Source organism: Budorcas taxicolor, chromosome 10, assembly GCF_023091745.1.
Source record: "Budorcas taxicolor isolate Tak-1 chromosome 10, Takin1.1, whole genome shotgun sequence".
Lineage (NCBI taxonomy): Eukaryota > Metazoa > Chordata > Mammalia > Artiodactyla > Bovidae > Budorcas > Budorcas taxicolor.
The window spans coordinates 57,334,327-57,359,987 of NC_068919.1; the positions used below are offsets into that span (position 1 = coordinate 57,334,327).

General features: G+C 42.2%; 1 protein-coding gene across 1 annotated transcript in view; it reads right to left on the reverse strand.

The window, feature by feature from the left end:
- Window positions 1-25,661, reverse strand: part of GLDN (gliomedin) — a 56,149-nt gene that overhangs the window by 26,530 nt on the left and 3,958 nt on the right. Inside the window, exon 2 of the mRNA XM_052647120.1 lies at window positions 5,956-6,007. Within this exon, the coding sequence (XP_052503080.1) occupies window positions 5,956-6,007 (52 nt within the window). The remainder of the gene's footprint in view (window positions 1-5,955; window positions 6,008-25,661) is intronic.

The window sequence follows — 25,661 nt, forward strand, 5'->3', positions numbered from 1 at the left end:
ATTTCACTTATCCCCTAACCCCTCCCTCTTGTCTCCTCTGGCAACCACCTGTTTGTGTCTGTGAGCCTGTTTCTGTCTTATAATGTTTGTTCACTTGTTTTGTGTTCTAGATTCCATATGTAAGTGAAATCATACATTTGTCTTTCTCTGTCAGACTTCTGTCACTTAGCATATTACCCTCGAGGTCCATCCATTTTGCTTCAAATTTCGTTCTGTTTTAATGACTGAGTAGTATTCTATTGTGTGTATTTATACCATACCTTCTTTATCCATTCGTGTATCATGGGCACTTAGGTTTTCATATCTTGGCTATTGTAAATAATGCTGCAGTGAAGACAGGGGTGCATATATATTTTCTAATTAGTTCCTTATTTTTTTCAGATAAATACCCAGAAGTGGAATTGCTGGATCATATGCTACTTCTATTTTTAATTTTTTAAGGAACCTCCATACTGTTTTCCATAGTAGCTGCACCAATTTACATTCCTACCAACAGCGCATAAGAGTTCCCTTTTCCACATCTCCTTGACACTTATTTTTAGTTGTCTTTTTGATAACAGCCATTCTAACATGAATGAGGTGATATCTCATTGTGGTTTTAAATTGCATTTTCTTGATGATTAGTGAAAATGAGCATCTCTTCATGTGTCTGTTGGTCATCTGTATGTCTTCCTTGGAAAAATGTCTATTCATGTCCTCTATCCATTTTTTAATTAAATACATTTTTATATTGTGTTCTTTATATATTCAATATTTTGGATATTAACTACTTATCAGATATATCAGTTGCAAATATATTCTCTCATTTGCTTGGTTTGCTTTTCTGTTGATGTTTCCTTTGCTGTGCAAAAGATTTTTAATTTTTTATAGTCCCATTTTTAAATTTTTTCTTTTGTTGCTTGTACCTGAGGATACAGAGCCGACTGATGTCAAAGAGTATATTTCTTGTTTTCTTCTAGGAGTTTTATGGATTCAAATCTTATATTTAGGCCATTAATCTGTTTTGAGCTTATTTTTGCAGATGGTGATCCAGTGTCATTCTTTTGCATGTGGCAATCCACTTCCCCAACACGACTGAGCAACTTCACTTTCACTTTTCACTTTCATGCATTGGAGAAGGAAATGGCAACCCACTCCAGTGTTCTTGCCTGGAGAATCCCAGGGACAGAGGAGCCTGGTGGGCTGCTGTTTATGGGGTTGCACAGAGTCAGACCCGACTGAAGCGACTTAGCGACTTAGCAACACCATTTTATTGAAGAGACTGTTTTTTTCCACTGTCTGTTATTGGCTCCCTTGTCATAATAAATTAATTGATGATAGAAGCATCTATTCTGTTCCATTGATCTATATGTTTGTTTTTGTGCCAATACCATACAGTTTTGATTCACTGTGTTGTACAGCAGAAAGTAACAACACTGTAAATCAACTATACTCCAATTTTTTTTTTAAAGAACCATATAGTTTTGATTACTATCTTTGCAATACTGCTTGAAATGAGGAAGTTTGAAGTTCTTTGTTCACCTTTCTTAAGATTGCTTTGGCTATGTGGAGTCTTTTGTGGTTTCATACAAATTTTAGGGTTATTTCAGTTCTGTGAAAAATAACATTAGCATTTTGATAGGGATTTTATTGACTCTGTAGATTGCTTTGAGTAGTATAGTCATTTTAACAATCTTAATTCTTCCAGGTCGTGAATACAATACATCTTTCCATCTGTTTGTGTCACCCTCAGTTTCTTTTATCAGTGCCTTGAAGAAAAGCTACGATCAACCCAGACAGCGTATTAAAAAGCAGAGACATTACTTTGCCAACAAAGGTCCATCTAGTCAAAGCTATGGATTTTCCAGTAGTCATGTATGGATGTGAGAGTTGGACTATAAAGAAAGCTGAGCACCAAAGAATTGATGCTTTTAAACTGTGGTGTTGGAGAAGACTCTTGAGAGTCCCTTGGACTGCAAGGAGATCCAACCAGTCCATTCTAAAGGAAATCAGTCTTAAATATTCATTGGAAGGACTGATGCTAAAGCTGAAACTCTAATACTTTGGCCACCTGATGTGAAGAACTGACTCTTTGGAAAAGACCCTGATGCTGGGAAAGATTGAAGGTGGGAGGAGAAGGGGACAACAGAGGATGAGATGGTTAGATGACATCACCAACTCAATGGACATGAGTTTGATTAAACTCTGGGAGTTGGCTGCAGTTCATGGGGTCACAAAGAGTCAGACACTACTGAGCAACTGAACTGAAATGAAATGTAGTTTTCTGAGTTGTTTTTATTGTTCAGTGGCCATGTCCGACTCTTTTGTGACCCCATGGACTGTAGCCCGCCAGGCTTCTCTGCCCACTGGATTTCCCAGGCAAGAATACTGGAGTGGGTTGCCATTACCTTCTCCAAGGCGTCTTCCTGACCCAAGGTCTGAACCCATGTCTCCTGCATTGGCAGGCAGATTCTTTACCACTGAGCCACATGGAAAGCCCAGTTTTCTGAGTACAAGACTTTTGTCTCCTTAGTTAAAGGTTCACATATAATAACTTATGTATAGAACAGTCTCTTTTAAGTTGGTGGTCACTTAAGTTTGAGCACGTTCTACAAGCATTACACTTTTACCTTCCTTTCTTTCATTTTATGTTTCTGACATCATATTTTACATATTTTTATTTGTGCATCACTGAACTAATTATTTTAGTTATAGATAATTTTACTACTTTTTGCCTTTTAAACTTAATATTAACTTTCTTGGTAGTTGATTCACTACCTTTACTATATGTTTGCCTTTACCACGGAGATGTTTTGCTTTCATAATTTTATTTCTAACTATGGCCTTTTCTTTTCTATTTAAGGAAGTGTTTTTTAAAAACAAAAACAAAAAAACAAAACACGTTTCTTGTAAGCCCTGTTTAGTGGTAATGAACTCCTTTACAAGCTTTCTCTTGACTGCAAAACTCTATGTCTCCAATTCTGAATGATGACCCTGTTGGGTATTCTTGGCTGTAAATTATTTTTCTTTCAATACTTTCAATATATCATGCCACTCCCTTCCCACCTATAAAGTTTCTGCTGAAAAAACAGCTGATAGTCTTATGGGGGTTTCCTTGTACATAATTAGGTTTTTTTTTCTTGCTGCTTTTAAGATTCTCTCTTTAATTCTTGACATTTTAATTATAATGTGTCTTGGTGTGGACCTCTTTGGGTTTGTCTTTTTGGGGGATTCTCTGTACTTCCTTTACTTGGATGTTTGTTTCCTTTGACAGGCAAGGGAAGTGTTCAGACATTATTTAAGTAGGATTTCTGTCCCTTTCTCTCTCTGTCTTCTTCTGGGACTCCTGTGATGCAAATGTTAGTACTCTTGATCCAGAGGTCTCTTAAACTATCTGATTGTTTAAAGTTCTTTTTTCTTTTCAGTGTTTTGATTAGGTGGCTCCCACTGTTCTTCTAGACTGTAGTCTTCCAGACTGCTGATCTGTTCTGCATCCTCTAATCTGCTGTTCATTCATTCTAGTGTATTTTTCATTTCAGTTACTGTATTCTTCAGTTCTGATTGGTTCTTTTTTTCTTATATTTTCTCTCTCTTTGTTTAAATTCTCACTGAGTTCATCCATTGTTTTCTCGAGTCAGTGGGCATCTTTATGACTGTTACTTTGAACACTTTATCTTGTAAATTGCTTATCTTTGTTTAATTTAGCTCCTTTTCTGGTGTTTTGTGTTATTTTTATTTATTTATTTTTTCATTTGAAAGGTATTCCTTTGTCTGTTTCTTTTGCCTAACTCTTTGTACTTGTATTAAGGGTGTCAGCTACATCTCCTAGTTGTAGAAGAGTGGCCTTATGCAGAAGGTGTGGCTCAATGGTGCAACTGCCGCCTGGTCACCAGAGCACTGCTGCAGGCCTGCTGATGTGTGGAGCTAGCCTCCAGTGCAACTGGCTTTAAGGTCCGGCTGGGACTATTATGAGTGCTCTGTGGTGTGGGGTGGGCCCCCTAAAGTGGGAGCTGCTTTGGAGGGGTGTTGATGCCAGCTAGGGCTGCCCTCTGGGTAGGGCAGGGCAAGAAGTATTTTGGAGGGACTGGCTGGAGTCAGTCCTCAGGGGAGCATCAGGGTGGGGCACACAGTGTCAGTTTGGTGGAGAGTGACAGAAATGGTGTCTGCCAGCGCTTCCATTCCCAGAGGAAGTTCCTCCAGATCCCTGTCCCTCGAGCACATGCCTTAAAATTCATCAGTGAATCTCCTTCTTATGTGACCCAAGCACTTTTCAAGCTGTTGCCTCTGTGCTGGAAGTTAGAGTGAATGAAAGTGTATGCAAGGAGCAGAGTCCCAGATTCCCACAGCCCTTCAGCTTTCCTGAATGAAAGCCTCACTGGTTTTCAAATCCAGGTGTTGTGGGGGCTTGTCTTCCCCATGCACATCCCACAGGTTGGGGAGCCTGATGTGAGGCTTTGACCCCTTGCTCTTCGGGGGGAATCTCTGTGGCTGTGACATCCCTCCTGCTTGTGGATTGCTGCACTGGGGGTGTGGGTTTGACTAGACTGTGTCTCTCTTCATCCTACATGGGTCCCTCACTGTGTCCTTTTCTTTCTGTCCTTAGTTTAGAAAATCTGTTCTGCTAGACTTCAGGTTGTTCTCAGAGATAATTGTTTTGTAAGTAGTTGTAGTTTCAGTGTGTCCACAGGAAGATGAGAGCTCAGGATCTTCCTACCCTACCATCTAGATCCAGACCTCTTCATAATAGATTTTTAATGCAAAAATAACTTCCCTCTGTTTCCTCTGAATGCTGCACTCCTTTCAAAGAGACAGGAAATGCAGTGTCTGAGACTAGGCACTGTAGGCCTGTGCTTGGTGGTCAGTGCCTGGTTGGGGCAGAGAGTGATGAATTGGGTGACTGGCCTCATTTCAACGTACAACACATTTCTGATTACCCAAGACCTAGTTATTTTCCATGGTGATACTACTATGGTAATAATGAAAATGTTATTATTTTTCATAATTATAAATTGATTTTTGGCCCATTAAAAATGTCTGATTAAAGCAAATCAACATGTATTTTCATAACCTAAAGTGTTTCTAGGTACTCATTCTGTCCCCAGCCCTTTGGCCAGAGCAGCATTCCGCATGTGAGCTCTGAAGGCAGTGGGCAGGCACTCCTCCCCTGAGATGAGAAGCCAGTCTCTGCCAGAGTCAGGTATAATCACACCAAGACCACTCCCCAGGGACTTCCCCAGCTGTTCAGTGATTCAGACTCTGCCCTTCCACTGCAGGGGACACGGGTTTCTGTTTGATTCCTGGTCAGGGGAACTAAGATCCTGCATGCCCACATGCCTTGCAGCCAAAGAAAACCAAACACCATGCCTCTCTTCCCCTGCCCCATCCATCAGCCACTCTAGGTCCTAAGGCTTGATGTGCCTTGAGGTTAATTCCCTCCTTCCTTTCTATTTGTCTTTGATTCACTGAACAGAAGGGGACAGGGTGTGACCAACCTCCAGTCCCATCGAGCACATAGTAGGCACCGCACAGAGAAATGGTCATAAAAACATTTTCTTAACTGATTAGCAGTTTGCATCTAGAGCTTCCCATTCAAGCTCTATGTATGATATGGGGAAATAACTACTTCTGGTAAGGGCTCTCTACTTCTTAGCAAGGTCTTTTTCCTTTCTTTTCCCTTTTAAAGCACTAATGGGAATTAGTGTTGGCCTCAGTTCAAGGTACCACATATTTCTAATTACCCAAGACCTAGTTATTTTCCATGGCTGGATTTCTATGGCAATACCAAAAATATTATTATTTTTCAAAATTTATGTTACTACTGAGTTTTAGCCCATTGAAAATATCTGGTATACAAGTAAACCAACAAGCATTTTCATAAAGCTAAGGAGTTCCTAGGTGTTCACTCTACCCCAGGGCCTTCGGCCAGCACACGCGTTCCCCATGTGAGCTGCTCTTGTTCAGTGCCGGCCAGCTTACCTGTGAGGCAGATCCCCCTGGTACTGTTGCACAGGTCCACCATCACTCGGATCTGTGGGAAGAGAGGACCATTACCAGCAGCATGGTAGGCAGTAGACCCTGAACTTGCTCTTTATTCAGAAACACAGAAAACAATAATAAAAATTTCCAAAATAGTTTCAGAAGAATAGGTAGAAGTCTGAGGAAAAGTTAATCTAAAACTTAAAAGACACCCCTGAAAGACCTAAAGATACAGATTTTTCTTGTATCAGCAGCTATTTCTATTGACATCCTCAACAGAATCTCCTTGATTTCTATCAAACTCTGAGAAGGCAGAGGATGGGGGAGGAACAGCCAAATCTAAACCCAAGCTGGCTCCCCAGGGTCTGAAGGACTCAATCTGTGGATCTGAATAAACAGGACTGGTGAACTTAGCAGTCTGAAGCACATACTTAACTCTGTGAGTGGGTATGGATAAGGTACTTCGCTCCTTGATGTTTTGGTTTCTTCTGAAAATGTAGATTATGTGAATAGCTGCTTTTAGGGTTAGGGAGCTCCATGCATGGCGTGTGGAAACTACGCTGAAAGCAGTGATTCTCATGTCGTGGGGACACTGCTTACTTGCCATTGGATGGCCATCTGGAGTGCACGGTCACTGCACCGCGCTGTCAGCCTGACACAAGATTCCCTCACACCATTTAACACTTCCCCCATTCGTTTCCCATGCTGTTGCTTGTGAGCTTCACAAAACCCAAATCTGATCAGGTTAGCCCTGATTCAATCACTTTGGTGATGCCTAGCTGCTCTAAAGATACAGCAAAATTCCTCTGTATCTGGCCTCATCTCACACCATCCCCTTCTCTCTTTCTGTTCTCTAGTTCCACTTCCCTAGTGGCTTAGTGATAAAGAATCTGCCTGCCAATGCAAGAGACACAGGTTTGATCCCTAGGTCAGGAAGATCCCCTGGAGAAGGAAATGGCAACCCACTCCAGTATTCTTGTCTGGAGAATTCCATGGACAGAGGAGCCTGGTGGGCTGCAGTTGGGGCTATAGTCCATGGGGCTGCAAAAGAGTCGGACACGACTTAGAGACTAAAACAACAAATTCCATTCTGTCTCAGTTTGCTTATCTGTGAAATGGGGCTATTAGTAGTACTTAACATCTTAGGATTGCTGTGAAACTTAAGTGAAGTTATATATGAAGTTCTTAGAACAGCTCCTTGGAGGTAGGAAGCATACACAAAAGTGTTTTCTATTTTGTGAAAGCAGCAGAAAGTACAGATGAAGGCATGAATCCTGAAGTCAAATTGCTTGTGTTCAAATCACGGCTTTGTCATTCACAAATAGTATGACTTTGGGAAAGTTACTTAACCTCTCTGTGCTGTCCTCGTCTAACCTCATCCTTGTCTAGAAAGGCACTAACAATACCTACCTTACTTATAGCATGGTTATGTGGATACATGATTGAATACACGCAGTACACTCACAACAGGGCCTGGTATGGGATAAGCAAACTCTACTTATGCTATTGTTTTGATGGTCTCTTGGATATGCCAGGAATGATTTAGTTAATTTATCAATTTACCATCTAAGAATTTCAAATTCATACATAGAGAAAATTTTAAACCCAAGTAACGTGGCATTTCAAAACTGTGGGAAGAAACCTTATCAATTGGGAAATGGAGTTGAGATAGCTGGATACACATCTAGGGAAAAACATAAATTCAGATCTCTGTTTCACTCCTTACACTAAAAAAGGTAATTGAGCAGCCTTAGTTGAAAATTTTAAAGTTAAAAACAAACTACTGAAGGAGACATTTGGAAAAATATTTATAATGGTATTAGAGTAGGAAAGACTTTTCTAAGAAAGAAACTAATCCCCATACTATATATAGGAAAAATGTGATAAATTTGACTGTCTAATAATTAAACATTTCTAGAAGACATAAAGTACTATAAGCAATAACAAAGGAGAAACACAAACTTAGAAGAATAATTATGCAAAGAGCTTGTATACAAAGAGTTGCTACAAAGCCTTAAGTAAAGGAACAAAAAAACAAAGGAAAATGGGCAATGGATCCATGCAGAAAGCTCAAAGAAGAAAAATAAAAGAGTGTCTTATCTTCACTTATATTTGAAGAAACACATCAAATTATGAAATACTATTTTTACCTTTCAGTTTGTAAATAAAAAGAATAACAGAGTACTTCTCACAAGGGTATCAGGAAAGGAGCATTCTCATACTGTGTTGACGGAAATGCAAAGGGACACTGCCTCTTTGGAGGGCATTTTGACAATATCTCCTAAAATTTAAATGGATCTGTCTTTTGACCCATTATATTTTATGATTTATCCTACAGATACACTCATGTATGCATGAGAAGATATATGTACAAACATTTTAGAAATGTGGGCAAGAGCAAAAGTTAGAAACAACCTCAATATTTATCAGTGAAGTCTGGTTAGAGAAACTGTAGCATATTCATACAATGAAATACTGTGGAAAAGACTAAATTTAAATCCATAAAGCCAATATTGAAAGATCTCTAAGATAAATAAAAAAAACACAAAATATAGAGCAGCATGTATAACATGCTTTCATTTAAGTAAAAAAGTAGTACATATGAAAATGCTTCTATACACTTTCTCTCTTGCTGCTTTCCAGATTCTCTCTTTGTCTATGACTTTCTAGACTATTTCTGGAGAGAATCCTAAAAAGGGGAACTAAAACCTAAAAACTCCTCCTCAAGTAGGGAGGAGTAGAGAGCCAGGGTGGGAGGGAGCTATACTAATGCCCACACTTAATAAAATGCACTTTTGTTTTATTCCAAAAATTTTGGTGATTTCTCTCTCAAACTCTTTTTAAAGGAAACTTGTTTTGATTTGAAGAGAAAATTTGTTTTGTCTTCTACCTAGGTTTATTTTGTTTGCTAGGGGACCTGGAGGAAAAGACTTGTACTGTATTTACTGTTGGTGAAGTGTGTCACAGGTGCTTACTGACTACTTTAGAAATTTATTGTGAAATATATCATATATACCACAAAAATATAAAATGTGTGCCAATAGTGCAAGATGAATAAAACAACAAACATCCATATACCACCTCCAGCCAAGCAATACATTAGGACATCCCAGGTGTCCCTCCCAATACAAACCGTTGCCTCCTAGCCCCCAAAACTCTCTGAGCTGAAGTATGTTGGGCAGTGGGACTCTCCCTTTTGTATAGATAAGAACAGAGAGGCTTAGCAAGGTGATGCCATTTACTCAAGGTCACACAGCTTGCTGGTGGAAAAGCTGGGCTCAACTCCAGGTTTCCTGATTCTAGGTCTACTGTATTTTCTGTTGTGGCTCGGATGAGCATTATAACACAGGCAGAAGAAATTTCAATTCACTGCTTTGAGTCATTTTCATAAATTAATGCAATCAGCTGCACTACAAAATTTATCATCTTAAAATATGCATAATTGTTCACTGAGAGAACCATTAGAGACTTCATAAATGCCTCATTTGTTGCCTGGGGGATCACAGCAGGAGAAGTAGTTGGAAACAACAGAAGCATCAATAGGGAAAATTAACCTTTCTCTCTTTTATGTTCATCACTGGTCTGGAGTTAGCATAGCTTCTATAAAAGTGACAAAAAAGGAGTTTGCATTTCCTGACCTTTTGGCTTCATTTATATGCTAAAAGTTAATTTAGATATTAATCAGTAAATTGTGTCAATCTTCACTTGGGAATATTCTTTAACAAACATGGTTTATATAAGATTGTATCAAAGTAAAACATGGTGTGAAAAGGTATGACCATAAGAAAAAAAGAAACTTTTTTTTTTTTCCTAATAATAAAGCTTAAGAGTTTGGATGAAAATCAGAAAATTCAAAATTGAAAGTCATAAAAACCTAGCTTGTCAAGTTAAGGAGTCATATTTGGTATACCAGGCTTTCCAGATCTTCATTTAGGATTTGAGAATGATGAATTGAAAACAGCCTTAAAACTCATAGCCCTGGGGGTTATGAGGATCCATGCAGGACGTGGCCCTGTCCTCTCTCAAGACCATCTACCCCCACTTCACCACTGTTGGACTCCAATCACACTGACCATCACCACTGGTCTTTGCCAAGCCTTATAAACTGTGTTCACATCTTCACAGAGGCCTCAGCCCAAATGTCACCTAGTTAAGAAGGCTTTCCCTGACTCCCCACCTGAGAGTAACCCTAGCAGCCAGTCCCCATCACCTCAAGGCTTTTAGCCTTTGTAGCACTCACTGTTATCCAATATTATCTTGGCTTCTGTATGCATTTGTTTATTACCTGTGCCTTTTCTCCAAAGAATGAAGGCATTTTGACAGCAGGAGAATTTGCTATTTTGTCTGTATCCCTGTGCACAGAACAGTACCTGTTTCCAGACCTAGAACTTTTCCACTGGTGAGATAAGGTTCAAGTAGGAAAGTATGTCAATGGTCTCCAAAAGACAGCTTGTCTTGAGAGCAGGTGACAACGGCTGTCAACCTGGGTGTAACATAAAGAATGGTACCCCCGGATAGCTTAGGTCAGGAGTTTTGCTGAGGAGGTGGGGCCATCCTCCCAGAAGAAATGCTGTGGCATCTCAGGGTCACCTTGAGGTCATGCTGCAGTGGACGAAGACATATCACAATACATGGGGACTTGCTTTCAACTTTTGTAACATATGGCAGCAATGAAGGAAAAGACAGCCCAAAGAGGTCCCATCTGTGGCCTGACCAGATCTCCCAGATTTCTCTCTGGATACAGAACTGGTCTCACTGGATTAGTAGAACCCATGGAATCTTGGGCAATTCAGGGGCAAGGAAAAAGCCTCTGGAGAAAAATAATGGACTTCTTGCTAATTTGGCACCAGTTGGCTTGAGTTGTGTTTAATTCAAACTAAAAATAGATGGGACTAATTCGGCAGCCTCTATGAGAAAGACCCTGCTTATTTAACTTATATGCAGAGTACATCATGAGAAACGCTGGACTGGAAGAAACACAAGCTGGAATCAAGATTGCCAGGAGAAATATCAATAACCTCAGATATGCAGATGACACCACCCTTATGGCAGAAAGGGAAGAGGAACGAAAAATCCTCTTGATGAAAGTGAAAGAGGAGAGTGAAAAAATTGGCTTAAAGCTCAACATTCAGAAAACGAAGATCATGGCATCCAGTCCCATCACTTCATGGGAAATAGATGGGGAAACAGTGGAAACAGTGGCAGACTTTATTTTTCTGGGCTCCAAAATCACTGCAGATGGTGACTGCAGCCATGAAATTAAAAGACGCTTACTCCTTGGAAGGAAAGTTATGACCAACCTAGATAGTATATTCAAGAGCAGAGACATTACTTTGCTGACTAAGGTCCGTCTAGTCAAGGCTATGGTTTTTCCAGTGGTCATGTATGGATGTGAGAGATGGACTGTGAAGAAGGCTGAGCGCTGAAGAATTGATGCTTTTGAACTGTGGTGCTGGAGAAGACTCTTGAGGGTCCCTTGGACTGCAAGGAGATCCAACCAGTCCATTCTGAAGGAGATCAGCCCTGGGATTTCTTTGGAAGGAATGATGCTAAAGCTGAAGCTCCAGTACTTTGTCCACCTCATGCGAAGAGTTGACTCATTGGAAAAGACTCTGATGCTGGGAGGGACTGGGGGCAGGAGGAGAAGGGGACAACCGAGGATGGGATGGCTGGATGGCATCACTGACTCGATGGACGCGAGTCTGAGTGAACTCTGGGAGTTGGTGATGGACAGGGAGGCCTGCCGTGCTGCGATTCATGGGGTCGCAAAGAGTTGGACACAACTGAGCAACTGAACTGAACTGAACTGATGAGAAAGAAAATGCTATGAACTGGGAACCTCACTTGTAAGAAGACTATACAAGGATATCTGACGAGAATGTTCATCTCCACACTGTGATGGCAAAAGCATGAAAACAATCTAAATGTTTATCAGTAAGGCACTTACTGGGCTTCCCTGGTGGCTCAGATGGTAAAGAATCTGCCTGGAATGTAGGAGACCTGGGTTCAATCCCTGGGTCGGGAAGATCTCCTGGAGAAGGGTATGGCAACCCACTCCAGTATTCTTGCCTGGAGAATTCCATAGACTGAGGAGCCTGGTGGGCTACACAGTCCAGGGAGTCACAAAGGGTTGGACATGACTGCGCAACTAACACACACATACACACACACACACACAACAAGGCACTTATTCAGTTCAGTTCAGTGGCTCAGTCGTGTCTGACTCTTTGTGACCCCACGAATTGCAGCATGCCAGGCCTCCCTGTCCATCACCAACTCCGGGAGTTCACTCAGACTCGCGTCCATCGAGTCAGTGATGCCATCTAGCCAGCCCATCCTCTGTCGTCCCCTTCTCCTCCTGCCCCCAATCCCTCCCAGCATCAGAGTCTTTTCCAATGAGTCAACTCTTCACATGAGGTGGCCAAAGTACTGGAGTTTCAGCTTTAGCATCAGTCCTTCCAAAGAACATCCAGTACCAATCTCCTTTAGAATAAGGCACTTATTAAGCAGATGCAAAAGAATGAAGTAGATCTATGTGACTAATACTGCTGAGTGATTAAAAACAACACAAGCCACATAACAGTAGAACTTCTTGGTTGAAAAAGAACATTTAGATATGTCTGGATAAGCACAGAGAAAACTTTGAAGGCTTATGAACCAAACCACTGAGATCTTGTTTCCTCTTGAAGACTGAGACTAGGAGATTAAAGGGTAATTTTCACTTCTTAGTTTATATCATTTGAAAAGATATATTGGGATTATGGGTGGTTTTTACTTGCTGTGTTTTTAATAATTCAGAGTGAGAGAAGAGAGCATGCAAACATTATATGAGCCCAGAGGATGGTTTTAATTACAGAGCTTTCCCTAGGAATCTCAATGTCATGTATTCCTCATTACGCCCATCACTTGCAATAACTTGGACAGATCTCTGTTTCTTCTAGACAAGTGAACGTAGAATGAACTAGAATAGCTGTCTAGCGATTTTGAAGTTGTTCATTAATCTTAAGATTTTTCTTTTTCCCAAATAAATTGCCAACCCTTCAATAGAAAACAAATAGAATGGAGCTACTTTGGGTTGATTTATCCATAAAATGAGAGATTTGGATGATTTCAAATTCTACTCCCAGGAAGAATTGGGGAGGAAGTAGGGGGAGACAACCAGAGACCTAGAGTCAAGCGGAGGAGGGATGAGAAAGCTGAGGTCCAAAGAAATCAAGTGAAGTAGCTGGCCCAGGCTCCCAGAGCTGGCTTCCAGGGCAGAAGTTCTATTTTCTACCACATCTATATTTTTTGCAGCTTCCCAGGTGAAGCTAGTGGTAAAGAACCCGCTTGTCAGTGTAGGAAACCTAAGAGATGAGGGTTTGATCCCTGGGTCAGGAAGATCTCTTGGCAACCCACTCCAGTATTCTTCCCTGGAGAATCCCATGGACAGCCTGGTAGGGGTTGCACAGTGTTGGACACAACTGAAGTGACTTAGCATGCACTACCATTTTTATACCATTTAGATTTTGCAAAAGGAATTGTGTGAAATTCAACAGGAAATGCAAATCTCTGCTTTAGTTTACTTTGAATGTGAACAAGACACTGGATTTTTACTAGTTGATTATGCATCAACTTCAAGCAGTCTCTTCTGTTCAAAAATGAAAGGCTTAATCAAATGTGTTTCTTTCTCATCAGGATGAATAGAGCAAAATTCCGTGTACTGCCACTGCTCATCTGCACACAAAGCCTCAGGTGGTTGGCTGGCTGCCCTCTTGAACTCCCTTCCTCTCACATTTTACTCTCAGGACTGATCATAAAAAAAAGTAAAAGAGCGAACCTACCCATCACCACCAGTTTGCATGCTGCTGAAATAATATGTCCTGTCACGGCTTCTCTGCCGTTCCCTAAGTACTGGCTCTGGTTTGCTGTGGAGAATGCTGTTTAATTTCAAGTCACCTTTCAGATGTGACCTATTTTGTAACTTAAATTCCATTTTTCTTAGACAACTGAATACCCTTTATGGGTCTCCTTAATTGTGCAAATTGCTGCTATTATGTGCATGCAAATAGTCCTTTAGAAACAGCTTCCTGGGAGTGGATAATCAGCCTGGGATTAAGCTAGGAAAGCCTTGGCCCAGCTGAAGGATTCGACCATAGGTGCTGGAGGAATCCCTCATGGAGTCTGAAGCTGGGGTCAGCTACCCCAGACTCATCCCTCTGAAAGGCAGGAATTCACACTGGGACCAAGATGTGGTGATGACAATCTATAGACCCCAACAGGAAGGCAGGCTTTGCCATGTCTGCAGATGAAATACTGAGGCATGACCTTTTTCTTGCAGCCCCACAGGAAGATCAGCCAAAGGTCCAGGCATTTGCTGATGCAAGGGAACAAATGTTGGCCATCCCATGCTGATGGCTTGGGGCTGAGTGCTCTTGGTTCAAATGGGTATCTTCAGAGTCCAGCTAAATCCTGCCCAACCTTCCCCAAAGACCTCCATCCCCACTGACTGATCCCTTTATAGCCCAGCAGCATCACTGTGCTCCTTCATGTTGCTCTGGCTCCCAAACCAAATAGGCACCTATTGGTGAGAACTCTTTCATCTTCTTCCTGTGTGCCCCATTCTCTCATCTGGTCCCTTTGCCAGCATTAGAATGACATTCAGCATATAGTAGATATTTCATAAGTATTAACACCTCCATCTAGTCAAGGCTATGATTTTTCCAGTGGTCATGTATGGATGTGAAAGTTGGACTGTGAAGAAAGCTGAGCACCGAAGAATTGATGCTTTTGAACTGCAGTGTTGGAGAAGACTCTTGAGAGTGCCTTGGACTGCAAGGAGATCCAACCAGTCCATTCTAAAGGAGATCACCCCTGGGATTTCCTTGGAAGGAATGATGCTAAAGCTGAAACTCCAATACTTTGGCCACCTCATGTGAAGAGTTGACTCACTGGAAAAGACTCTAATGCTGGGAGGGATTGGGGGCAGGAGGAGAAGGGGACGACGGAGGATGAGATGGCTGGATGGCATCACCTACTCGATAGCCATGAGTCTGAGTGGACTCCGGGAATTGATGATGGACAGGAAGGACTGGCGTGCTGCGATTCATGGGGTCGCAAAGAGTCGGACACTACCGAGCTAGTGAACTGAACTGATTGATGACTCAGTCACCTGGGAACAGAATGTGCTCTTCAGCCAAAGACATTATTCATTTTTGACCAGTAGATTATGGGAACCAAACGTCTAGCATGTGGTTACTGTTTCTCTTCATGTCTATTTGCTTAAGATAACTTTATTTTGGCAAATACTCCATTAATCCCTAGAAAATGGGAGCCCAGAGATTTGAGGCTTATCCTATTGGGGTCCCTGAGACATGGCCATCTCTCTCTTGCCCATAGCAACATCACTGCAAAACCAGGAGCTATTGATGTGCCCCTGGTTTGGATGCAAATAACACAAACCTTTCATGCTCTCTTGAGTAGAGACATCTGGTTAGGGCTGGGTCAGCCAGACAGAGACTGGGGTGCTGAATGAAGAGTGGTCTCATACATCAATGAAAATACAGTGTAAAATTAAAAGACTTGCTCCTTGGAAGAAAAGCTATGACTAACTTAGATAGTGTATTAAGAAGGAAAAACATCACTTTGCCAACAAAGGTGTGTATAGTCAAAGCTATGGCTTTCTAGTAGTCATGTACAGATGTGCGAGCTGGACCATAACGAAGGCTAGTCTCCAGTGAATTGATGTTTTTGAACGGTGGTGTTGGAGAAGACTCTTGAGAGTCCCTTGAACAGCAAGGAGATAAAACCAATCAATCCTAAAGGAAATCAACCCTGAATATTCACTGGAAGGGCTGATGTTGAAGCTCCAATACTTTAGCCACGTGATGCAAGAATTGACTCACTGGAAAAGACCCTGATGCTGGGAAAGATTGAGGGCAGAGGGAGAAAGAGGTGACAGAGGATGAGATGGTTGGATGGCATCATCCACTCAATGGAAATGAGTTTGAGAAATTCTGGGAGATAGTGAAGGACAGGGAAGCCTGGCATGCTGCAGTCCATAGGGTTGCAAAGAGTTGGGCACAACTTAAGAGACTGAACAACATAATCACCGCACCCCCCCACCCCCAGAAAAAAAGAAAACCCTGTAGAAGAATTAAAAGATAACACCCAGGGCTGAAAGGTGTGGTATAAAGTACATGTGTTTTGGGAGTCAGACACAGTTAAGTCTGATGTGAGTGCCAGTTCCTTCACTCACTGGCTCTGTGACGTTGAACAGGATGTGTTATCTCTCTAAGCCTCAGTGACCTCAGGAGTAGATGGACTGTTGGTTAGAGTCTCCCTGTGTCCAGGTAGTGAATATGATCATGCTCGGCCTCCCCATTATTTCTTAGGTACACTGCCAGCAGGGATTCCCTCCCTCACAGACTCAGAGGATGAGTCTGCCTCTTCCATATCTTCACATAAACATCTAACAGAAAGCTTGGTGTTAACATATCCCAAGCTGAACTCTTGATATTCCCCTCAAAATCGTTCCATCTGCAGTTCTTCTATCTCATTAATGACAATTCTGTCTTTCCACTACTTGGGCCACTAACTTTGAAGTCATTGAACTCCTTTCCCCCGCCCTCCACCTCACATCGCAGGTGCAAGCTGTCAGCAAATTCTAGCAGCTTGACATCAGACATATCTAGACAGAGTCCACTTAGCATTCCACCCCTTAGCCAGTACCTTTTTTCACTGCAATAGTCAAGTAAATAGCTTCCCTGCTACCACTGCCCATGCTTCCCCTCCAAAGAATCTAGTCCACTGTAGTGATCCTTTGGCAGAGAAGGCAATGACACCCCACTCCAGTACTCTTGCCTGGAAAATCCCATGGATGGAGGAGCCTGGTAGGCTGCAGTCCATGGGGTCGCTAAGAGTCGGACACGACTGAACGACTTCACTTTCACTTTTCACTCTCATGCATTGGAGAAGGAAATGGCAACCCACTCCAGTGTTCTTGCCTGGAGAATCCCAGGGACGGGGGAGCCTGGTGGCCTCCCATCTATGGGGTTGCACAGAGTCGGACACGACTGAAGCGACTTAGCAGCAGCAGCAGCAGTGATCCTTTGGAAAGGCAAGTCAGATCATATCACTCTGCCTAAAATCCTTCAAAGATCACCCCCCCCCCCGCCCCCCACCCTCACCCCCACCCCCCCATGCATAAAGGCCAATGTCTTTACAACATCCTGCAAGGCTCTACATGAACTCGTCCTCTGGTCCTTTCTCTGCCCAGTTATCCTCTGACCCCATTTCCTACCACTCCCTCCCACTCCCTCTTCTTCCTGTTCCTTGTGCTCCCTGTACACTCCCCCATCTCAGAGCTTTTGCTCTCGCTCTTCCTTCTGCCTGAACAGCCCTTCCGTAGATTTCCACATGGCTCACTCCCTCACCTCCTTCAAGTTTTCTGTTCAGATGTCACCTTCTTAGTGAGGCCTTTCCCACCCAGAAGACTTCTAACTGCATCTCCCCCTTCCTGCTCCCTAACCCTCATGCTGCTTTCTTGTTCTTCATAGCACTTTCACTTTCTAATGCTGCAGGTGATTTACTTACTTACCTTGGCTCTTGTCTGTTGCTACCCTCCCAGAATGTAAACCCCAACAGGACAGGGATTTGCATGGTTCGCTTAGACTGTTTCTTGTACACCCACGATAGTGCCTGTGATATAGTAGGTAACTACATGTCAAATGAATGAAGGAATCTCCAACAGGTAGAGCAGGCCTGCTAAATCAGTCTTACCAATACCTGACACAAACTCCTATTTGATGGATAGCAAGAATTCTTAGAAAAGACTTTAAAAAATACTCCAGGACTCATCTCCAAAACTCCTCATGTGTAAAGAAACTAGATTCAGAAACCGGCAGATATCTTAGTCTATATTTGCCCTTGCTGAGTTGTAGACGCATGTATCAGTGAAGAGATATTCATCAAATACCTCGCTAATGGTGTAGCAGAGTGGTGAGATATATTTAAAGAGACAAAGGTGACTAGAGATGACAAATCAGAGACCAAAACTGTACACAAACAAAGTTTTAGTTGTGTGATACAGACGATAAGTGCATAAGAGGTTATGGGTGGAAGAGATGAGTGTTTTGAAGTGAGCTAAGAATCACTTGTCTCCCCTAGGCCTCTAATGGATTTTTCTGAAGCAGGAGTGCTGCTGGAATAATCTTTCACTAACTGTTAATAATACTATTCCGTGCTCTCATCATTCCTTTCAACAAGCATCTTCAGATAATTTTGATTCTTATCTAAGTATGCTTATCTTCACCTTATAGTCAGAAAAGTATACATAAATGGTAGTTAAGTAACTTGTCCAGTGTTGGGGGGAAGGACAAAGAATTAATCCATTATCCCAAACTCTGCCCTTTGGCATCCTTTGTACATAGCAAAACCATTTGTGAAGCTGTTTTGTGAAGCTACTCCCTGCTCAGCCCCCTCCTGCCTCTGCACAAGGAACAGCTATAAGAGGTTAGTCCAGAAAATATTTAGAGGAGGTCCCTGGGTTGAGAGGAGAAGGAAATGGCAACCCGCTCCAGTATTCTTGCCTAGAGAATCCTGTGGACAGAGGAGCCTGGTGGGCTGCTGTCTATGGGGTCGCAAAGGGTTGGATATGACTGAAAGGACTTAGCAGCAGCAGCAGCAGCTGGGTTGAGATGCTCACAACAGTTGTGGATGTTGTTAGCATTGAAATATTGGCTGGATGAAACTGTTGGTTTGACAAACATGCTGTTTCTGTGGCGTTCAAAAAGCTTTGATCAACAGAAGAATGAAAGCATGAGTCCACCTTGAACATGAATATTTACAAATTATGCTTAGTGTAATTAACTTCCCTAAATTCAATACCCAGCATATATGTATGGTTTGAACCCATGAACCATAAAAATGACTATCTGGGAAATAACATTCTTTCTAGAGGTCATTATTTAGGCTTTGGGAACTGACTTTTACTTTTTAGACTTGTAAAGACCTCTCTGATGGAGAACACATAGTTCTTGGAAGAAGGGTATTCTCTTTTCCTTGAATATTCTTCCATTCTTCAGTTTTTCTTCCCCTTTTCCTCTATTTTCATCTAATGTTCAATCTCAAAACAAATGTAGCATTCTCACATCTAAACTAACCCACTTCAGTTTCCTCAATTCTGATCACTCCACCGTCTTTGGATGGATGTGGACCAGGTGGCTCCTTTCTCTTTTCTTACATCCAATTAGTTCCCAAGTTCAGTTCATCCTTATTTCATGGTATTTCTAGGATATAGATCTTCTCCATTTCTGATACCATCACCTCAGCTAGACAAAGTCATTTCCTGCCTGGACTAAGGCAATAACTTCCTAACTTTCTTCCAGCCTCTCATCTCTCCCCAGTACAATCTTTCCTGTATTGTACAGCCAGATCAGTCCTATAAAATCGCTTCCTTCATGAGTGCCCCATGGAAAATTCTCCCAATTGCTCATCAGATTCATTCTCAGCTTTTCAAAAGTAGAAATTCAAGGCTCTCCTGTGGCCCCCTTAATTCCTCTCCCACAGCCCAGACTCCTCAGTGTAGGAAAGCTTCTTGCGCTCTCAGCCTTGCAACCATGTTCGTTCCTGTCCCCAGACCTTGGCTCAAGTTATTAACTGTACTTGCACTGATTTCCCCTCCTTGCCTGCTCAAATATCATCCACTCTTCATTACCCATTTCCAGTTCTGCCTGCTCCACAAAACCTTCCTTCATCACTTGAGTGAGGACTGGTTTTCTCTGTCACTGCCCTGATGCTCACTGTTAAAGAATTTTCTCTAAAGGCCTGACTATTCAGAGGGATGGATTCCAAGGACCTCAAGTATTGCCTATAGGAAGACGGCATTTTCCACTTTTGAGTGAAGATTCCAGACCCCAAAAGCACTGAGTCACTGAAAAACTGGGGAATTATTTTGCAGTTGCTAGCTCATCATTTTAGCTTGGGTACAGTTACCCACAATGCATTTCCAAGTCCTTCACAGTTTTTACATATAGCTTATGCAGCATCTCCAACGGAGAAGGTGATGGCACCCCACTCCAGTACTCTTGCCTGGAAAATCCCATGGACGGAGGAACCTGGTGGGCTGCAGTCCATGGGGTCGCTAAGAGTCGGACACGACTGAGCGACTTCACTTCCACTTTTCACTTTCATGCATTGGAGAAGGAAATGGCAACCCACTCCAGTGTCCTTGTCTGGAGAATCCCAGGGACGGGGGAGCCTGGTGGGCTGCCGTCTATGGGGTCGCACAGAGTCAGACACGACTGAAGCGATTTAGCAGCAGCAGCAGCAGCATCTCCAAAATTCCCAGCACTTTGACGAACACAAGAAACTTTCCGAGTGGCTGGAAGATGGGGTTACTCTACTTATAGCATTCTGAACAATTCCACGAACTGTATTTTAAGTGATCTTTAGTTGGCCTTGTTCTTTTAACTCCACCGTTCAGTAAAGAAAATTGTGTCTGAACTTCAGTTAAACCAGAAGTAAATTATATCTACTTAAAATATAGAGCTGTTACAACTCAAAGAGCTACATAAAAAAAGCAACTGACGGGCTGAAAAATGCTCCCTTTGTAGCAGAATTACAACCTAAAAGCTTCAGCTTGTTTTACACAACATGACCTTTAGTCTGTAGATAAAATGCATGTAAATTAAGCTTGAATGTCAACTAGATTTGGCCAAGGATATTTTTCTGAGGCAGGGAGGGAAAAAGAGTTTGAAGAATGTAGATTTTTAAAATGTCTTTTTTCCCCAGATAAGTTATGTCTTATAAGATCTAGGACTATTTTGATAGTTCCCACATAGGTACCCATATCCTGGAGAACATGAGACACCCCACCCCAAGAAGGAAATTGTTTCCCTTTCTTAGAATGTTTTTGCTCTGCCTTCCACTCACATTTTATCGGTCTTTCAAATGAAAGCATCCAGAACTTTTTTTCAGAACTGCCATCAACAGAAATCAACAGGAGTACACAAGAACTATGCCAGTAGCTCAGAATGGGGGTGAAGATGACTCTCCTCATGGGTGTCAAACCTCGTCATCAGTGACCATGAAGCAGGGGTGAGGCCCTGGGAAAGCCTGAACTGTTGAAGAAGCCACATCAAGGCTAATTCTGTTTTGCTTTCAATGACGCGATGATTTAGGTTGGTGTGATGCCACCCTAGGCTTCAAAAGGCAAAATAGGATCCCAAAGCAGCAGCTGATAACTGCACATATGATTAGACAACTCGGCATTCTGCAGAGACTGAAGATAAATAGTAAAGCCAGAAACAAGATACTGAGGGCATGGGGCAAGGAGGGCTACATGATAAACTCACAGCGATTAATCTCAGCAACAGCTACAGTGAACAGTTACTGGAAGTCTGGCTATACTGGGCACTGTCCTTTACCTACTTCCAAACAACTGTATGAGGTGCATAGTCAATATTATTATCTCAGTCTTACAGAGGAGGAAACAGGCTGGGGGAAGTTAACAGACTTGCCCAAAGGTGCCCAGCTACCAAGCTGTGGGCCCAGGATGAATCTGTCTGATTCCCAGGTCCACACTACTTACTGCCATAACATACTTCAGGGAAGCAATGGGGAGAGAGAATTTGCCTGGGAACCTGACCATGAAGAAGAAGGAATTCCAGGTCTCCCGAGTTAAGGGCAGCCACATAATGGCAGCAGCATCACCTGAAGGCAAGCCTGGACCAGCCAAAGAGAGATCCTGAGATAAAGGCTTTGTGGAGGGTGAACAGTATCTCGGCTTTGGAAGATTCATGGTCTGAGAAGTTCTGCAACGCACCCAGAAAGAGCCTTCTACCCAGAGATCTCGCAGCCTGTCATCTAGTGGGCAGTGGTGCGAAATGACAGGCAGGTCTGAGGGATTCAGCCATCTCCCTGGAGTGGAGTGGTGCTCTTCCAGAGGGTGGAACATGACCTTGAGTTCATTTTATCCTTGGCTCAGAAGGTTGAAGGAAAGGCAGGGAAACAGCAGAAAAAGATGGAAGTGGACAATTCACTAGGCCCTGGGAGGTTCATCCTGCTCAGGTTGTATGGGCTCAGGGGGCCTTATTCCTGCTGCCCTCATCTCTGCTGCTATGGCTAGAAAGAAACTAGGAGCTTTCGCATAACCACAGGACCTGAGAGTAGGTCCAGACAGTTCAATGCCTTCCATGTGGCTAACACAACTTCCCTGTCCCACAGGTCCAGATGCTCAGTCTTGACCCACTTGTTTCTTCCATAAGTCCTTAGACAAGCATGACAACTGTACATCTTCACTGAAGGTTTTATCTGCATGTGTGCAGAATATGTATCAACGAAGAAAGTGTCTGAAGGATGCAGCTAAGGGGCCAGCCCTCTCCTGTCTTCCTCACATACCATCACGACCTGATACATGAACAAAATTTATGAGTGATTCATAGTACCAACACCAGACACAGTCTTAGCTGAGATGTAGCTTCAGGTTTTCTCTTACCCTTAACTGATACTTGGACATGGCTTCTGACACGCAAATTAACATGTGACATCCCAAGTGCCCATTAGCACATGCTGCTATGAGAAAGGCTGCAGAACCTGCCCTCCTCTCCGGCCACAATCAGGCTCCGCATGTGGGTTACTGCTTTGGCCGCCCGGTCTTATTTTGTTCTGCTCTGTCAGGCCTCTGAGCTCTCATCAAGGCCCAGTCTATACGACAGGACCTAATGGGGTATAAGTGTCTCCCCTGCAACTGAACAGAATAGATGTGGTTTGAAACAAGGCCTTGATATGCGGCTGAAGGGGTGGCTATTCTAACATTATCCATTCCAGACTTGGGAAGTCAGCTTAGAAGGAACCAGGCTTGAGGGCTGGCTCAGTCCCACTGCCTCCCTCTAGAGTGAATCCCTCTCAGTGCAGCTCTGTCCTGGACTCTGTCTCCTGCGGGAGGGCTTAAACCCCAAGGTTAACACTCTGCTTAAACAACCCCGATTTAGTAGCTTAGCTCTCCAAAGGTACAATGACTAGGGCCCTCCAATCCCATGGGCCACTGTCTAAATGAGAGGTCGGTAAACTTTTCTGTAAAGAACAAGATAGGAAATACCTTAGGCTTTGTGGGTCATATGGGCTCTGGTGTGACTACTCAATCCTGTGGTTGTCATGTGACAGTAATCACAGACAAAACATAAACAAGTGGGCACGGATGAATTCCAATAAAACTTTATTTATAGTTACTGAAACTTGAATTTCATATAATGTTCATGTGTCACAAAATACTGTTCCTCTTATTTTTTTCCTATGCACGTGTAAATGTAAAAATCATTAAGTCACAAGCTGCACAAAAACAAATAGCAGGCTTGATTTGACCTTAGGCCATGATTTGTTGATTCCTGATCTAAATCCTCAGCTTTTACACCGTGGAAGTGACCCAGTTCAAGGGGTGGGAAAGGCAGGTAACCCCTGCCATGATCAAGCTAAGGCCTTCAAGGAGATACAGCATCCATGCAAGCAGAAGCTGTGACTATGGTCATGTGACTTTTGTTCCCTGTAAACAAGATAATGTATAGATCCATGTACCTCAGAGTGGTCATTATGAAAAGCTGTTTGCTACAATGCATTACTAGTTAACATAGCTGGAATCTCCTCCATGAGAACTGCCCACAGTAAATGCTTTTGAAAAGCCACATGACAGGAAATCTCCATCCACTGAAGGTAGAATTTATGTTTTGTGCTCGCATTTAGTCGCTAAGCTGTGTCCAACTCTTTGCGACCCTATGGACTGCCGCCCACCAGGCTCCTCTGTCCATGGATTTCCCAGGCAAGAATACTGGACTGGATTGCCATTTCCTTCTCCAGGGAATCTTCCCAAACCAGGGATCAAGCCCGCGTCTCCTGCATTGGCAGGCAGATTCTTTACCACTGAGACACCAGAGAAAGCCCTATGGTTGATGTTTGATCCAAAACCAAAACAAAGTGAATGCAACAAGCAAACCAAATGAAATGCAAAAAACCAACTCCACTTAACCACCAATAATGGTAACAATGGCACAGATTCCACTATCCTTTCAAAATTAGACTGGGAAATCAGTGGTGGGGGTGGGGGTTGTGGTGGAACTACATAAAGCCATTTTGTTCAAAACCAAGTCTTAACTCAGCCCCTAACAATGTGAGTGTTGTTTGGCCAACACACTGTCAGTCAAATAAAAAACATGTTGAGAAAATTTTTGTCAATACTTAAAAGCCAAGAGATTTCACATAAAAAGACAGATTTTTAATACTTTTCTTGACAAAAATCAAAAGATCAGGCACACGAGGCTCTCGTTCATGTACAGCAACCATCAGCAAAAGCCTCCCCTGTAAACAGAGCACATGATCCTTGGGTGGGCACAGTCCCTACTGAGCCCTACTGCCCCCAGCCCAGTGGCAGCTGCCATGTAACCTTGGGCTTACAGCCTTTTCACTCACAATAAGAGTAACACAATCACATGGTTCAAAAGTCAAAATAATGCACAGAGCTATGCACTGAAAGGCTCATGCCCACCTTATCCCTAAGTAAGTAATTTTGTTCATTTCATTTATTTTTCCCCTTCTTCCTTACACTTTTGTCATTTAAAAATATATCTTTGGGGTTGTTCCAATAGCAGAATAGAGAATTTACTCATTCTTGCTTTATAGCTACCTAGTATCCCAGTGGATATATACGTCAGTTTATTTAATTAGTCCTGTAGTGGACACAGGATGTTAGTCTTTTGTTTTTACCAATATTCTGCAGCGAATAACTATGTGCATATGTCATTTCATAGGTGACAAAGTCTTGTGCAAGATACATTCCCACAAGTAAGATTGCTGGGTGAGAGAGTAAATGTATTTGTTATCCAAAGGTATTGCCAAATTGCCTTACTTATGGGCTGTAGCATTTTGCATTCCAAACAGCAGTATAAAAGCAAGTCTGTTTCCCTTCAGTTTCCCCAACAGAATATGTTGTCGAATTTTTGCAGTTGCCATTCTGAAAGGTAAGAATTATATTTTGGAGCAGTAATTGCATTTTTAAATCAAGAGTTCTTTTCCTGTGTTTTTAAGAGAAATTTGCATTTCTTTTCCTGAGACCTATGCGTTCCATATTCCTACTGGATTCCTATTTCTGTTGCGGATTTCCCTATTAAATTCTTACCTTGTTAAATCAGCTTCTAGAACTGCTATATATATATATCTTCTGCATATATATAATCTGCATATATAATATATGCAGAAGATTAGCCCTGTACCTATGATATGAGCTGCAAATATTTCTTTCCAGTATATCATTTATCATTTGCCTTTGATAATGGTGTATGTGTTTGTTTCTATAATTGTCATGCAGTTTTTGTTGTTGTGTGTGTGCTTTTTAAATGTGGTTAAATTTATTCATTTATTGTTTGCTTTTGGCTTTTGAGTTATAGTTCTCATTTCCCTTTCCAAGATTAAAAATGAACTTACTCATATTTTATTCTAACAGTTTTAGAACTTCATTTTTTAAATGTAAACTTTTGACCCATTTAGAACTTTTTAAGGCACACATTATAAGTAGTAAAACTTTCTTCCTGCTGGGTGCTCAACCCAAGATTCTAGGGAGGATGATAAAGCTACCAGAACATCAATAAGGGTGAGATATGAAGAATGGGATGAAAAAGAGAAACTGATGGTGGGGAGGAGTGAGAAGAGCGGTGGGAGGGAGTGGAGACTACACAGCG